The sequence below is a fragment of the Puma concolor genome, unplaced genomic scaffold (genome assembly GCF_028749965.1).
Source record: "Puma concolor isolate L17-30 unplaced genomic scaffold, mPumCon1.1.hap2 unalloc_scaffold_38, whole genome shotgun sequence".
Classification (NCBI taxonomy): Eukaryota; Metazoa; Chordata; class Mammalia; order Carnivora; family Felidae; genus Puma; species Puma concolor.
The window spans coordinates 59,682-75,828 of record NW_028240245.1 but is presented as its reverse complement, the minus strand read 5'-3'; the positions used below and the strand labels follow the sequence as shown (position 1 = coordinate 75,828).

Below are 16,147 nucleotides of genomic sequence, written 5' to 3'. Positions count from 1 at the left end.
CATATTTTTTTTCAAGTGGGCACATAATATTTATCAAAATAGACCATATTCTCATCTATTACCAGAATTCATTGGCTATAAAACAAGCCTCAATAAATTTAAAAGGATTTCAGTCATCCAACATATTGTTCTGTGACCACAATGGAATTAAATAACAAATTAACAGATCTGTAAAATCTCCAAATATTTAGAAACTAACCAACACACTCCTAAGGAACCCTATTGGTCAAATAAGTCAAAATGGATATTAAAAACGATTTTGTACCGACTGAAACTGAAAACACATGTCAACATGTGGGATGTTGCTCATATAGTATTCATCTTCCCCAGTGTCCACTTTTTTTTTTTTAAGTTTTTTTTTTTTTTTTTAACGTTTATTTATTATTTTTGGGACAGAGAGAGACAGAGCATGAACGGGGGAGGGGCAGAGAGAGAGGGAGACACAGAATCGGAAACAGGCTCCAGGCTCCGAGCCATCAGCGCAGAGCCCGACGCGGGGCTCAAACTCACGGACCGCGAGATCGTGACCTGGCTGAAGTCGGACGCTTAACCGACTGCGCCACCCAGGCGCCCCCCCCCCCCCCCAGTGTCCACTTTGAAGAAACTAGAAAAAGAAAAGGAAATTCATCACTGAGTAAGGAGAGAAAATGGAATGATGAAGATCAAAGCAGAAATTTTTAAAAAGGAAAACAAAAATAGAGAAGTCAGTGTAATGAAAAGGCACTTTTTAGAGAAGATAAGTAAAACTGATAAACTTCTGGCCAGATTTATCAAGAAAAGACAAGAGAAGACACAAATTATCAATATCAAAAATGAGAGGAATGACATCACTACAATTCTACAGATACTAAAAGGATAATAAGGGAACATTATAAAATACTTTATGTCAATAACTTCAAGATGAAATAGATTCCCTGAAAGACATGAACTACTCCAAAAAATAAGTATGTAATTTAAGTAGCACTATTACAAAAATAAAATCTGTAGTTTAACACTTTCTCACAAAGAAAGCTTCAAGCCCACATGGCTTCACTGGTGAATTCTAGCAAACATTTAAGGAAAACATAATGCCAATTCTGCACAAACTGTACTAGAGAATTGAAGAGAGGGGACTACTTCCCAACTCAATTTTAAGGCCAACATTCACCTTATGAAAAATAGATCAAGACATTAGAAGAAAGGATAGATAGAAGATCTCATATACTGCAGGCTGGAATGCAAAATGGTACATCCACTTTAGAAAACAGGTAAGCAGTTTCTTAAACAGTTAAATATACACTTAGCATATGATGTAGCAATCCTGCCATTAGGTATTTTACCCCCTCCCCCCCTCCCCCAATGAAAACATATGCTCATACGAAGACCTGCATGTAAGTGTTTTAAGCAACTTTATTCATAAAGGCCAAAAAGCTAGAAACAACTCAAATGCCCATTAACTGATGAACGCATAAACAAACTGGTATATCCTCACAACTGCAATACTACTCGGCAATAAAAAGGAAATGAACTACTGACATGTGCAAACACATGGATGAGTCTCTGGGGTGCCTGGGTGGCTCAGTCAGATAAGTGACCGACTTTGGCTCAGGCCATGATCTCATGTTCCGCAGGTTCATGCCCTGTATTGGGCTCTGCGCTGACAGAGCCTGGAGCCTGCTTCGGGTTCTGTGTGTGTCTGTCTGTCTCTCTCTCTCTCTCTCTCTCTCTCTCTCTCTCCCCCTCTCCTGCTTATGCTCTCTGTTTCTCAAAAATAAATAAACGTTAAAAAAGTTAAAAAAACACATGGATGAATCTCAAAAGGATTATGCTGAAAGGAACCAATCACAGAAGACTGCATACTGTATGATTTCATTTATTTATTTTTTTTAATGTTCATTTATTTTTGAGAGAGAGAGAGAGAGATGGAGGGCAAATGGGGAAGGGGTAGAGAGACAGGGAGACACAGAATCCGAAGCAGGCTCCAGGCTCTGAGCTGTCAGGACAGAGTCCGATGCAGGGCTTGAACTCACGAACCGCGAGATCATGACCTGAGCTGAAGTCGGACGCTTAACTGCCCGAGCCACCCAGGTGCCCCTTGTATGATTTCATTTATAAGACACTGTGGAGAAGGCAAAACTATAGGGACAAAAATTAGGTTGGTGGTTGCCAGGGCTGGTGGTGACAAAAGGGGATTGGCTGCAAAGGCACATAGGGGCCTTTTGGGGTGACAGAATGGTCTACGTCTCAAATGTGGTGGTGCTTACATAAGTACACGTTTGTCAAAACTCATCAAACTGTACGCTTAAAAAGAGTAAATTTTATACCTCAATAAATCTGACTTAGGAAGACAATAAAACAAATCTAAATCAACAACTAAGTGAAAATACACATAAGAAAAATCAACTTACAGTGTTTCCAAATTCAAGGGTCATCATGAGGATGCTCTCAACTGTTGTAAGTGACACCTGTGTTGATCCCATGTCTCTGAAGGAGAAAGCCCAAACATGCGTGATTTGAACCCAAGGATAAAAATTCTGTACCTAAAAAGATACTTAACAACATGTGGTTACTTCAATTCTGGCTTCTTTGTCAAGTCAGCTCAAGAGTTTTCTTGCTATGGACAATAATTTCAGAAAACTCCCAATGAAGACATTTTATGTGCATCATCAAATTAATCACCTTGGTGCTCAACAGTACAATCCTTTTTACTCTTATCCTCATTTTCATTCTCAATTGCATCCACCTCTCTTGATTAGTCTTTTTTTCTTTTAATATACACCTTACTCCACTTTCCACTTTGAGATAAATGGTATTTCTACCTACATCTGCAAGTCCCATGTCTCTTATGTGTTCTTCACTACTACGCCTTCCTCTGCAGGCTATCTTGCCCATATACGTTTTTTCTTTGCTAATAATGCTTATTTCAATAACCCAGTTAAAACTTAAATTAGGACTTTTTAACCAAAACGCAAAATACTTAATCTTTTGATGACAACAAAAAAGATCAGAAATCATCTCATGAGCCATGAGATTGTTGCAATACTTACAAATATTTTAATGCTGGCAACTTAAAAAGATAGGAATCTTCAACAGCTGACAGAGGGTTACGGCTGATAATTCTGAAAAATGCAATGGAATTAAAATGATCTGCATTTCCAGTAATGACTACCATGAAAGTTTATGTTCATTTTGGGGGTATGGAACTGGAAGGTTAAAACTAATCATTTTCTGCCTTTGCCTATAAATCACCCTTAGAATCTGTAAAGCACTCTTCCTTTGGGAACTACCCAGCTCTCTGGACGATAAAGTGGAGAACAGAAAGAGAAAAAAAATTTTTTTTTTTTTTTTTTTTTTTTTTACGTGGACAGCAAAGCAAAGATATGCCAAAGAACTTTTTGGGCTGAAAACCCTAGAAGTGACTATGCTGGTAGGAAGCCCAGGCTCTGTAGGAAATACTGTTTCTAGTGTCCTCTATAATTCTAGGTGCTTTTCCTTTATCTCTAGAAATGTAAAAAATTCCACAGTTTAAAACACCCGGTTAAAGACAAAAATAGGACCAATTCCTCAGTTTGGGGGCTAAAGACAAAGGGATTAATCTAAGAGGAAATGGTGAAAGCTATACCCCCACCATTTGTATTCATTCTCCTATGACAGCCTTTGTTAGGTGGCATATGATCCCGTTTCCTTATCCATCTGCTGGACTGCCAGCTCCCTGAGGGCAGGGACCATACTCTATTGTCATTTTTGTCCCTGTGCCTGACAGAGTGCTTGTTATTTACTAGTTACTTAGTGAAGGCTTGTTGAATAAATAACATTTTGTCACTGCTTGACACAAGTTTTTATTCCAAAATGCTGAGTAGATTTTCTTCTCAGTTCTTTACAGCAAAAATAAAGTGAAGGAAACAGGAAGAAAGAAAAGAAAATCTGCCTTTAGGTTGACTCTGCTCAAGAATCATCACTGTACTTTTGCAAAATTATAAGGATAATCATCACAACCGATACTATTGAGCTATGGGGCATCTGTGATCAGCATTTCACATTTAAACCTCACAATAACCTTATGTGATAGACACATCATTACCCCATTTTACAAGTGAGGAAACTGAAGTACAGAGAGGTTGTATAATTTGTCCCAGTTTGTCAAGCCAGTCAAGAAGCAGAGATGGAATCTGAACTCAGTTCTGACTCCAAAGCCTGTATTTAAATTGTATGAAAAAAAGGGGGTTTAAAATAGCCGTTACCTTAAACTTAACTTTGAGAGCATTAAATATAGAAACACTTTGCTGAACTTCATCTCTCCATCTGGGAGAGCTTCTCTAAGAATTACATTTTCTACTTTTATTCCTTTCCTCTAATCATCTCCCATGATTAAGTATTTAATTAGCCTGTGATCATTGAGACTTTAGAGATTTCATTTCTTATTTTTTTATTCTATTTTTTGAGAGAGAGAGTACAAGAGTATGAGTGCAGGAGAGGCAGAGGAAGAGAGAGAGAGAGAATCCCAAGCAGGCTCCATGCCCAGTGCAGAGCCTGACATGGGGCTTGATCCCATGACCGCAAGATCATGACCTGAGCCGAAATCAAGAGTCAGGCAGTTAACTGAGCCACCCAGGTGCCCTGAGACTTTAGAGATTTTAAAGCCCTGTTACAGGTGAATCAGTGAAAATGAGAAAGGAAGGACGTCTGAAAATTCATCCTTCCGTAAAAGCCACAACAACAACAACAACAACAACTAGCAAAAATGGTCAAAATCAACTTTCTCAGAACTTTGGAAATTTTAACCAATGGGCTTGCAGCAACCCGGAGAGCATGTATTAAAGAAAAAATTACTAATTTCTATAAGAACAGTGAGCTCTGTTGTTTTAACTTGTCCTCAACCTCTGCTCTCCATCCTGATGATAGCCTTAAAAATTGCCCGCATCCCAGGGGAACAAAATGGAGCTGAAGTTCCTTAAAGCCTCATTCCCAAAGAACAAACTGTCATTGTTTTACCTGTCTAGTGGGGTCCCTAAAAAACTTCACTTGAAAGCCTTGCCCTTGACCTCACTGAGAACTGCACAGTGCTAAAATAGCCTCTTCCCAAGGGGCATTTTTTTGAAAACAATTATAGATAAATGTTTTAATCTGGCAGCTATGTGAGGCAATTGATCACAAGACAAAAAATAGCCTAAACAAAAAGCCTAAAAGGGAAAAGCTGAGAAATGAGATGTCCATAGGGACTTTGAAATGCTCCAACATCTTCCTGGGTAACTAGAAGACCACAAGACATATTCCTGGGAATGTAGAAAAAAAACCTTAGCACTAATAAATGAGTTCAGCAAGGTTACAGGACACAAGATCGATATGTAAAAATTAGCTTTATTTCTATACATCAGCAATGACTATTCCAAAGATGAAATTAAGAAAACAATTCCATGTATAACAGTACTCAAAAGAATAAAATACTTAGGAAAACATTTAACCAAAGAAGTGCAAGAATCACACTAAAAACCACAAAACGTTGTTGAAAGAAATTAAAGAAGATTGAAATAAATGTAAAGATATGCCATGTTCACGGATCAGAGGAAAATATTGTTAAAATGGCACTATACCCCAGATTGAACTGTGGTTTCAGTATAATCCCTATCAAAACCCCAACTGACTTCTTTCCAAATATTGGCAAGCTAATTCTAAAATCTGTATGTCAATTCAAGGGACCGAGAATAGCCCAAAATGATCTTTAAAAAAAAAAAAAGTTTATCTATTCATTTTGAGAGACAGCGAGCATACACACCCGTGCAGAAGAGCAAACATGAGCGAGTGTGAGTGGGGAAAAGTGTGAGCAGGGGAGGGGCAGAGGGAGAAAGAGAGGGAGCATCCCAAGCAGGCTCCATGCTGTCAGTGCAGATGGCAACACGGGGTTCCATCTCACAAACCGTGAGGTCATGACCTGAGCTGAAATCAAGAGCCGGCCACTTAACCAACTGAGCTACCCAGGGGCTCCAAAACGATTTTGACAAAGAACAACCAAATGGGGAGACTCACACGCCCTGGTTTCAAAACCTACTTCAAAACTACAGTAATCACGGTGTGGTACTGGCATAAGAACAGACATGTAAGCTGATGGAACAGAACTGACAGTCCAGGAATAAATCCTCACATTTATGGCCCACTGATTTTCAACAAGGGTGCCAACACCATTCAATGTGGGAAGACTAGTGTTTTCAAATGATGCTGGGACAACCGTATATCCCCATACAAAATAATGGAGTTGGATTCCTACACTTCACACCATATATAAATATTAACTCAAAATGAGTCAAAGACCTAAATGGAAGAGCTCAAGCTATAAAACTCTCAGGAGAGAAATCTTTATGACCTTGGATTTAGGCAACAGTTTCTTAGACATGACACAAAAAGCACAACAAACCAAAGGAAAAATAGGTAAGCTGGACTTTATTTAAAAATAAAAAAACAACCCAAAACTATCATATGTCTGATACAAGTCTAGTATCCAGAATATCCAGAATATATAAAGAACTCTTAAAACTCAGGAAAAAGACAAATAATCTAATGTTTAAATGGGTAAAGGATTTGAAGAGACATTTCGCCAAAGAAAATACATGAATGGCCAATAAGCACATGAAAAGATGCTCAATGTCTTAGGTCATTAGGGAAATAGAAATCAAAGCTACAATGAGATACTACTCTACACTCACTAAGATGGCTATGATCGAACAGAGAGACAATGATAAGTGGTAGCAAGATTTGGGGAAACCAGAATCTTCATACATTGGTGGGAATGTAAGATGGTGCAGTCACTGTGGAAAACAGTTTGGCAGTTCCTCAAAAGGGTTAAATATAGAGTTACTACATGACCCAGCAATTCCACTCTTAGGTACGTACCCAAGAGAATTAAAAACATATGACCACACAAAAACTTGCACATGAATACTCATAGCAGCATTATTCATAAGAGCCAAAAAGTCAAAATAATCCAAATGTCCAATAACTCATGAATGGATGAACAAAATGTGATTGGAGCACCTGGGTGGCTCAGTCGGTTAAGCATCTGACTTTGGCTCAGGTCGTCATCTCACAGTTCATGAGTTCGAGCTCTACATCAGGCTCTGTGGTTTTGGATCCTCTGTCCCCCTCTCCCTCTGCCCCTTCCCCGCTTGTGTGGGCGCTCTCTTTCAAAAATAAATAAACATTAAAAAAAAGAATGAAGTACTGAAACATGCTACAACCGGATAAATCTTGAAGCCAACAAGCTATGTGAAAGAAACTAGACACACATTTCGATGAAATGTCCAGAATAGGCAAATCCATAGGGGCAGAAGGTAAATTAGTTGTTGCCAGGGGCCTGGGGGGAGGGGAGAATGGGGAGTAAAGGCTGATGGGTATGGTATTTCTTTTGAGGGGGGTGATGACAATGTTCTGGAATTAGCAGTGATTACTGTCTATCAAAGTATACCATTGCACTATATACTTTATAACGTTGCATATTCTATTATGCATATTCTATATCTCAATTTGAAAAAAAAAAAAAAAAAAAAGAACCACGTTGTGATAAATAGAGAACCAGTTGCCAGAAGATAAACATGTTAGTAGGTGGAGAAAAGGGGAGCGAAGATTCAAACTCTTCCACAACGGAGGTCAGAGGGAGTTAGCGGTGCGGCTGGGAGCCATGCGTTTTTGTTCCTGCCTTGGAAACTCCCCTATTCTTCCTATTCCAGCCCATTCTTCTACGTTTTTTCAGGCCCATTAACATGTCGGGTTTGTGTAACACTAGTTAATATCCAGTCAGACAATGTTATGAAGAGAAAGAACGTGAGTGTCACATGTCTGGTTAAACACAGTTCCTCAACCTTGAGGCTCTGAATGTCCTTTGGCTTTGAAACAATAACAATGGCATTCATACCTACAAGCTTACTGGTGGGCTCTGTGCAAGTAAGCTCTTCCACGTGTGTGTCTTCCCCTGCCCACTGCTCCCCTCCCCCCTCCACCCCGCGCCCACCCCCGGCTCCCTATTAAGAAAGACTATGAAGAGTTATGCAGCCAAAACAATTTAGTAGTTCGTTATCCTTCCCCCCAACTATCTCAGTGCTCTACCCCCACTGTCCCCCCCTCTTTCCTGGTAGCTCACCCATGGCCTTATACCCATCGGCTCAGTGCTTCCTCTTACCCAGGCAGCCCTCCTGCTGAGATGAATGCCCCGTGTTTATCTGTAGTGAAAACAAAATACAGGCCACTCCAAATTATCCTATTTCCTCCTGTCTTTAGTGCTGCCTTTTCTTCATGGAGCTATTGTGCCTGAGCCAAGGGGAGAATGAGAACTGACCCGACAGGTTACCTCTGCTGGACCGACAGCAATTGTTTTTCCACAGACTGCGATACGAACGAACGGTGGACATTGCACTAGAGATCATCTCCATTTCCGTTCAATTCCCTCATCTTACAGATAAAAGGTGTGCTGACTCAGTCTATTGGCTTTTGGATATTCGTGGGCTTATCTTTATGGGAGTCAAACATAACAACAGTTATCCTCAAAGACTGTCTCATAATCAAAGTTGAAGAAATACTGTTCTAGATATTCTTTTGTTTTTTAAAAAACTGTATCTTATTTGAAGAGGAAAACTCAAGTATTTTTGCAAAAGCTTTCTGTTGCAGAGCAACGGGACAGACTAAAGGTAGCTCACAAAATAAGGGAACATTTCTTACGTGTTATTTTTTTTTTCTCCAAATTCTTCTACAGAGGTCCAGACAGATGGGCTACGTTTCCTTTCTATTAACTGAGGAGACAGAGAAGACTTGAGGACTGAAGCTTGTCACCACTGTCCTGAATGTACTGAAATCCTAACAGCTTTAGCTGAAAAAATGTCCAAAGCAGGCAGTGAAAATAAATTTCAAATAGGACAAACTCCAAACTCTCTACGCTGGAATCCCAAGGCATGGAGGGAAAACTGGCTCGTTGGAGGAAAGCAGTTGAAGAGATAAGTGGAGTGATCTAGACCCTATTCCAGTCTGTTTGAAGTACCTGGGGATAGAATAACCCCTTTCCTTTATTCATCTACATAGGTCCATGAGCCATGAGAACGTGACTCCCCATGGGAAGCTCCTCAATGCAAGACATCTAAGGGCATCACGTAAATCCTTTCTCAGGGGTTGGGCGGGGGGAGGGGCGAAGCCTAAAGAATCTGAAATGGTGAGCCTATGTTTTAATTAAAGTTCTGAGAATAGCCTTGAAGAGGAGTTTCTGGCAGTGAGGACCAGCCCAAGAAGCAAGGGCCCTGGAATCAGGCAGACCTAGGTCTGAATTCTGGCTGTCACTTCCTGGTGAAGGGACTTAAGTAACGAACGTCTCCGAGTCCTTTTAGCAGCATTTACCTCATAAGGCAACTTGAGGATTAAAGGAAAGAGCATGTGCAAAGCACCTAGCATAAGGCTGGGCACAGAGTGGGTGCCTAGCAGTGACGATGTGATAGTTGCACCAGGCGGTGAGCAGGAAGCCTGGGGATGCCCATAGGTGGCATGGCCAGGAACTCCAGAAGCATAGGGAAAAGGAGCTCCCTGCTCGAAAGGTCCTATTCCAGTGAGAAGCTGACTCCAAGGGACGACGCCCAAAAGGCCAGTTGTCATTCAGGTCCTACCTAGTGCCAGGGAATGCGGAATTGTATTACTCGCGAAGCTTCTGAAGTGGTTCTGTCACTTATTGACAGTGTGAACCTAGGCAAGTCACCCGATGTCTCTGAGTTTCAAGTTCCTCATCCCCAAAATGAGGATAATACTACCTGTGTCACAAGAGTTGCTGGAAAGACGAAAATGAAGTGCCGTGTGAGGGGCCACGTCCGGAGCACTTCCCACGTGCCAGGCTCTATTCTAAGAGTTTAAGACACATTGTCTTACTTGCAGCACAAGCGAAAGGTCTTAGCATAGTGCCGGAGCGCAGTAAATACCTAATAGAGGTCGGTATTAAAGAAATGATATGGGGCGGAGGAGCAACTACCATGCTTCCCAGAGAAAGAAGATGCCTTGGTATATACGTGGGAAGACTCAGATGCAGCTGGGAGAAGAAAAGTAATAGTTGGGTATGACTATGGCAAAGCTTTTGAACTACCACACACGGAAAATAATAAAAGTTACCCTAAATCACCCCAAAAGGACAGCCCTGAGTTGTTATCTTCATCCTTAACGTTTATGCCTTTCTGAATCTGAGAAGAAGCTGCCAGGATTTCCAGTACATACCAAAAAGCGATGACAATATCCTGAAGTGTGTCAACTTTTGTGGGCACACAGCTGTCTAAAAGGAAGCAGATGCCGGTTGACTGGGGGAGCGTTAGGGCGTGTCTGTGACTGGGGCTCGAGTTTGCCTTCAGAGGGTGGCCACACCTACCTCAATGATATTCTCAACAATAATTCAACAGGGGCAAGGCTTAGATTTTCCTTATTCTCCCTTAGAGCTTATGTTCTTGGCACAATACGGATGCGCCACAGACGAGCCAGCATGTGAATGTGCTCTATCCCGATAAGGTACAGCCTTTCTACATCGTAGAGTCCTTCAGCTTCTAAAATCATGGAGCTCGTACTGTTAGAACCAATGAAGTGAATTTTTTAAAATAAGCCACCAGTCTGGACCTGTGTAGGTGAATGAAGGAGAAGCACTTTAAAGTCAGGAAAAAAAAAAAAAACTATACTTAACATTTAGGATTATCAACCACTGTTGGTTTTCCATAATATATTTCATTCCTGATTTCATCTGAAAGAAACAGGATTATTACTACCATTCAAAAAGTGGTACCTTATTAATAAACTCTTGGCATGGCTTTGAGGTGGATTTCAGATTCAAAATAGACTTTACCACACCGCTAACGTGTTCACTCAGTGTTTATCAATAACTTAAGAGGCTTCATTCAAAAAACTTACTGAGATATAATTACCTGAAACCCAGGGGTGAATCAAGGCCTTGTAGGGTCTGAACCTCATCTACTTTGGGAAATCCTGCCTCATCAAAACATGCAAAATTATGCGTACAGGAATTGCGAGGGTCCCTCCCAAGACTTTGGAAGGGGCCTATGTAAGTGAGGAGACCTGAAGTTTAAGCTTCAGTCAGTTCAAGATAAATCCACCTCAGCTGGGGCCCAAAAGGTTTACAAACTTATTTAATGCTGGAGAAAATACTGTTTCAACTTATAAACACCCCAGTAATAAGTCACATAGGTAATAACGTGACTGAATTCACGGGATGGCATCTCCCCTGCGCACGCTCTCTTTCTCTCAGAATAAATAAATAAACGTTAAAAAGAAAAAAGAAAAGAAAAGTTTGGCCCCAAACAAGGAGCCCAACCTCCAATACACACTTACTGTACTGTGATAATGTTTTGGAAGTTAACTGTGAATTCGTTTTAGTAGTACAGCTCTATTCAAACCACATTGAAAGGGCGGGCCTACACCGGCCGACTCCATCTTGTTCTGTGTCCTTCACCTTGACCACACCTCCTCCCCTTGAGTAACCCCCCCCCAACTGCCTAACAGGACTCTTCCCCAGGACCCTTCCCCAGCCAATCAGCTGAGGCCGCAGCCATTACCTCACCAACTGCCACTAGGCACCAGTAAAACCTTTGTCCTTTTGAAACTGGCTCTCTCTCCCGGGTATCTCACAGCTTCGACAGTGCAGGTAGGGGATTGAGCTCGAGCTAGCTCCAATAAAGGCTCTTTTGCTTTTACACCGGACTCGGCTCCCTGGCGGTATTTGGGGATCACGAATTCTGGGCATAACACACATGGCATGAGTATTAATTTATTCTCAATACCAGCTAGCTCTGGTTCTTTAATTACCTTTCTCTGTCATGTAAGATTGATGAGGGAGCATGGGGCAAGTTGAGGGCAAAATACAAATTAGCACATGCCCCCGCCCCAGGTGGGATATGTGTCATTCTGGCTGCTGGAGGACAAAGGAAAGGAAAGAAAACAAATGGTTAACTGATAGAGATCTCAGTGGGGCAAGACAGGGGTTTCCATCAGTTTACAAATATCTTAGTAAATTACAAGAAAAAGGCCATCTTTTTCTCCTTTTTCCAGTATGAAAGATTCTTGGGGACAGTCCCTGTATATTCTTTGTACCCCCGGTACTTAGTACATTGTCGACATAGAGTGCGCGTGGCACGGATTGTTTTTCAATGAATTCATTCATTGTTATCAACGGATTCCACCCTATTTTGTCCTGTATTGCCTACATAACTATGAAATTCAGATTCTTAGAAGAGACTCTTGGTGTTATAAGATGCTTAGTAGAGGTGGTGACTTTTAAGACATTATATTGACACCACTAAAACCTCTTGGTGGAGAAACTCAATGAGCCCGTTCTCTGGCATGCTGGCAAAACAAAAAACTGACCCTCAGTATTCTTTCCCCAAGTTAGGCATCAGCAAATTAATGAGAGAGGAGGCCCCTGCTCTTGGGCACCCGCAGGAACTTACTCCAGCTCCAGACACACCGTAAACACTTTCATCTAACGGAAGATAAGCTGTGAAATCGGATTTCTGAACCACAAGACAGTGAGCCAGTCTTTTCCAGCGTCTGCTTTAGTGGAGGGTCTTCAACCTTGAGTCTCAACATCCCCCTCAGGCCACTGAACATGCCCAGTATGATTTGCTTTTTGACAGAGAAATCACAGAATGTCCCTGCTGAAAGGGAGTCACACACTTCTTAACTGAAGAGTGGTCAGGAAAGAAAGCACATGGAGAGCAGTGCCCTGTGGCAGGTGTTCAGGAGTTCTTGCTGCTTTCCTGATGGCTGAGGAAGCACCCACACCTTTTGCTGCCTGGAGAACTCTGTGCTAAACTTAGTTCTTCGCAGTTCTCTTTTGCACAGGAAACTTGCACGTGAGCCAGAATCAAAGTTAAATTCAGAAGTGGATTTCAAGGACCACGCACACCTTGGGGAAGCATCACTGTCACGAATTCCCATGATAATACTGACTTGGGTGTTACTTGCTTGGGGCCTTCACTGCCCACACAAAGCTGGGTACGAGGGAGGGCAGAGAGTGCCATTTAGGAGTTAAGACAAGTCTCTTGGCCTCTTTGTACCTTAGTTTCCTCATTTGAAAAAAAAAATGGATTTTAAGACCTACTTTCCAGAATTCATACTGGGTTTATTAACACACACCTAACCAATCACTGTATGATATTTTTACATGTAGTTTTTTTTGGTTTTTTTTTTTACATGTATTCATTTTCTGTTTCACTTACAGCTTGTGTAAAAACTGCATTCCATGCCAGGCCTGAAATGTTCCAAAGTTCAGTTTGGTGAGTAAATTGCAACCAAGATTTCTACACACACCAAAAAAAAAAAAAAAAAAAAAAAAAAAAAACCAAAACAAAACAAAACAACAACAAAAAAAAACAAGACACAAACGAAGAAGAAAAACAAGATATTTTCAGAATATTTATCCTTTGGCAGTGATTCTAATTTATAGATAACGAAACATAACCACAATACAATCTCCATACACTAAAGAAATCTCACTATGAAAGATGCTTGCCTTTTAAAAAAAATATTTGCATGAAAGATTTATACTTTCATGTTTATACATGTGGTGCATTAGATACAAATCAGTAAATGCTCAATAAATACTTGTGTTAAGTAAGTATTTTTTTCTAGAGAAGTAAGTTTATTTCTCTAGAAAAATGTTTCACAACTTTAGCACTGTTGAGATTTATGGTTGGATAATCTTTGTTATGGGGGGGGGGTGCTGCCCTGTGAACTGTAGGGTGTGACAGCAGCCCTGGCCTCCACCCACTAGATGCCAGCAGCACATCTACAGTCTGACAATCAAAAATGTCTCTAGACACTACCAAGTGTCACCTGGACGCAAAAGCACCCTGGCAGAGAACTGCTGCTCTAGAACGATTCACTCTGATCTCTATAATAACTCTCACACCAAACTTTGCCACAGACAAAAAAGATTTGCTACATAATTTTAGTAGCTTTCGACTAATAAAGTTTCATTCATTCAAAATGAATAACAAAGAGGTTTACAATTAAGTTTAATAAAAATTCCAAATACAATGAAATTATATTTGTAACTTACATAAACTGCAAAAAAGGTAGGGATTCAAATATACGTCTTTCAATAGATTGTATTTTATTGCAGGATAAATCTCTAGGAAAAGGAAAAGGAAAATATTGCCTCAATTAGCTCTAAGCTATCTAATTAGTAGGATGATAGTATTGAATAAGTAGCTTTTGGCTAAACTCTGAGTATTAGGAATTGTTATTTGAACCTTCCAGAGCCCCTAACCCTGCCCTCACCTTTCTTAAGAGTCTCACCTTTGTGATCTTCATACATAAAACATACAACTATAGATCTTGATAGATCTTGGAAGTAATCTTTCCTGAGAGCAGAAGAATTGATTAAATGACTTTCTGTGGCCTCATCAATTTCTAAATTATGAGCTCAAAGTTGTGATCTCCACATATAATTTCTAATATTAAAAGGGATATTCTCACATTAGCACACCTTCCTGGTTTAGTTGTATTTCTCGACACCAAGTCAATACCAGAAGAGATAAAAGATACCTTTTCATTTAACTTGAAAAGAAGTTACTCCTCTAATCAATACCTAACTTTGAACGAACTCAGAATTATATTATCATATTAATAGAAATTTATTTTTGGTTGTACATTGCCTAAACGCTCTATGAATTTATCAACTGCTTCAGTTGCAAGTGGGGCCAACAAAAAAACAACATGGTACTGGATTTTTATTTGGAAACACCCATTCTTGATTATAGTTGACCCTCTTATTTCCATTGATTTCAGCCGAGTCCCTCACTTTCCACCTACATGGGTACCACCATCTTCTGACTGGCATTGTCATCTCTGGTCTCTCCCATTCTAATCTATACTGCACACAGTCACCAGATTAATTCTCCAGGAGTGGTTCTCAAATATCAGAGTCACTTGGGAACTTACTCAAGATGCAAATTCTCAGCTCTACTCCGGACTGAGTGAATCAGGAACTGTGGAGGTGGAACCTGTGTCCTGACAAGGCCTCCAAGTGACCCTGGTGCAGTCTAAAGTTTGTCCTAGAGCACTGCTGTGATAACACGGTAGCTTGGCATATTATCCAAGGCCTTCAAAATCCTAAATCTGGCTCTAGTTTCCTACTCTACAGATACCAAAGAAATTTCTCCTGCATTTTGCCTTTCACTCACTCTATTTTGCAAGCATATTCTTCCCAAGATGTCTATCCGATGACACGTCATAGCCATTCAAGGTTCTGTTCAAACAGCATTTCTCTAGTAACTTCCCTGATCCAACTTGAAGTCTTCCCCCCTCTTCTATGTTCCAAAAACAACTTATACTTCTCATTGCCCAAATCCATTTCTTCCCCTCCCCCTCTCCTCCTCCTCCTTCTTCTCCTTCTTTGAATTTTTTAAAGTAGACTCCACGCCCAACCTGGGGCTTGAACTCACGACCCTGAGATCAAGAGTCGCATGCTCTACTGACTCAGCCGGTCAGGTGCCCCAATTTCTTCTTAATATAGTTATTCTGGCATTCCATTTCCTCTGGGCATAAACTCCATGAAAGTATGGACTAGTCTTGCTCATCTGCGTTGTCTACTGTGTTTAAAACTGATGCATGGACAAAGAACAAACTCAAATATTTATAAAATAAATTAACAGCTGGGTAGTGAGTAGAAGGAGCAAAATGACTGAAAAGAAATGTGGTTTTATGACTTTGTGGCTCCCGCTTCTGCACTCTGTCAGTGCTTCATCATCCATTTAGTGCTTATGCGTTATGGTTTAAGCTTCTGTTTATTTTCCCTGTGAAATCATGAGTTCCTACAAGGGTGGGAAGCCTGTCTTAACCATCTGCGTGCCTATGGTACTGGGCATAGGGCCTGTCACATTCTTTTTTAGGTTTTGATTCACATTTTTTTTTGAATGAATGAATGAGAACACTTCACCTAACATGAAATAATTGGCTTACAAAGTACCTCATAGTAGAAATAATGAAAGGCCCAATCCATTGCGCAGTTTGTCTCTTTTGTTTTTCTCCAAACTGTGTTTGTAACGTTTGGAGCCCAGATGGCAGAGGTAGCCAAGAAGACCAATACAAAGTGGTTGTCCCCTAAGACTTGGAAGGTTTGATAATTTGAAGGACTATTTTTAGTGTCATATGA

At 40.6% G+C, this 16,147-nt stretch overlaps 1 protein-coding gene and 2 long non-coding RNA genes across 7 annotated transcripts in view; 2 read left to right on the top strand and 1 right to left on the bottom strand.

Moving 5' to 3' along the window:
• LOC147571237 (leucine-rich repeat-containing protein 37A2-like) overlaps nt 1–16,147 on the bottom strand; it is a 35,191-nt gene that overhangs the window by 15,003 nt on the left and 4,041 nt on the right. The window contains exons 3-6 of one of the 5 annotated variants that reach the window (XM_086696504.1): nt 14,051–14,122; nt 13,209–13,240; nt 3,027–3,098; nt 2,388–2,463 (exon numbers count right to left, since the gene is read on the bottom strand). In XM_086696504.1, coding sequence (XP_086552630.1) covers nt 2,388–2,463; nt 3,027–3,098; nt 13,209–13,228 — 168 coding nt within the window. In that variant the 5' untranslated portion in view covers nt 13,229–13,240; nt 14,051–14,122. Of the gene's footprint in view, nt 1–2,387; nt 2,464–3,026; nt 3,099–13,208; nt 13,290–14,050; nt 14,123–16,147 lie in introns of all 5 variants that reach the window. The other 4 variants (XM_086696500.1, XM_086696505.1, XM_086696502.1 and 1 more) reach the window with 4 other exon arrangements.
• Nucleotides 8,258–10,121, top strand: LOC147571239 (uncharacterized). Its single transcript, XR_015247583.1, has 2 exons — nt 8,258–8,429; nt 8,717–10,121. It is a non-coding gene; the product is annotated as an uncharacterized LOC147571239 (long non-coding RNA).
• Nucleotides 12,021–13,346, top strand: LOC147571238 (uncharacterized). The gene is made up of 2 exons (XR_015247584.1): nt 12,021–12,515; nt 13,211–13,346. It is a non-coding gene; the product is annotated as an uncharacterized LOC147571238 (long non-coding RNA).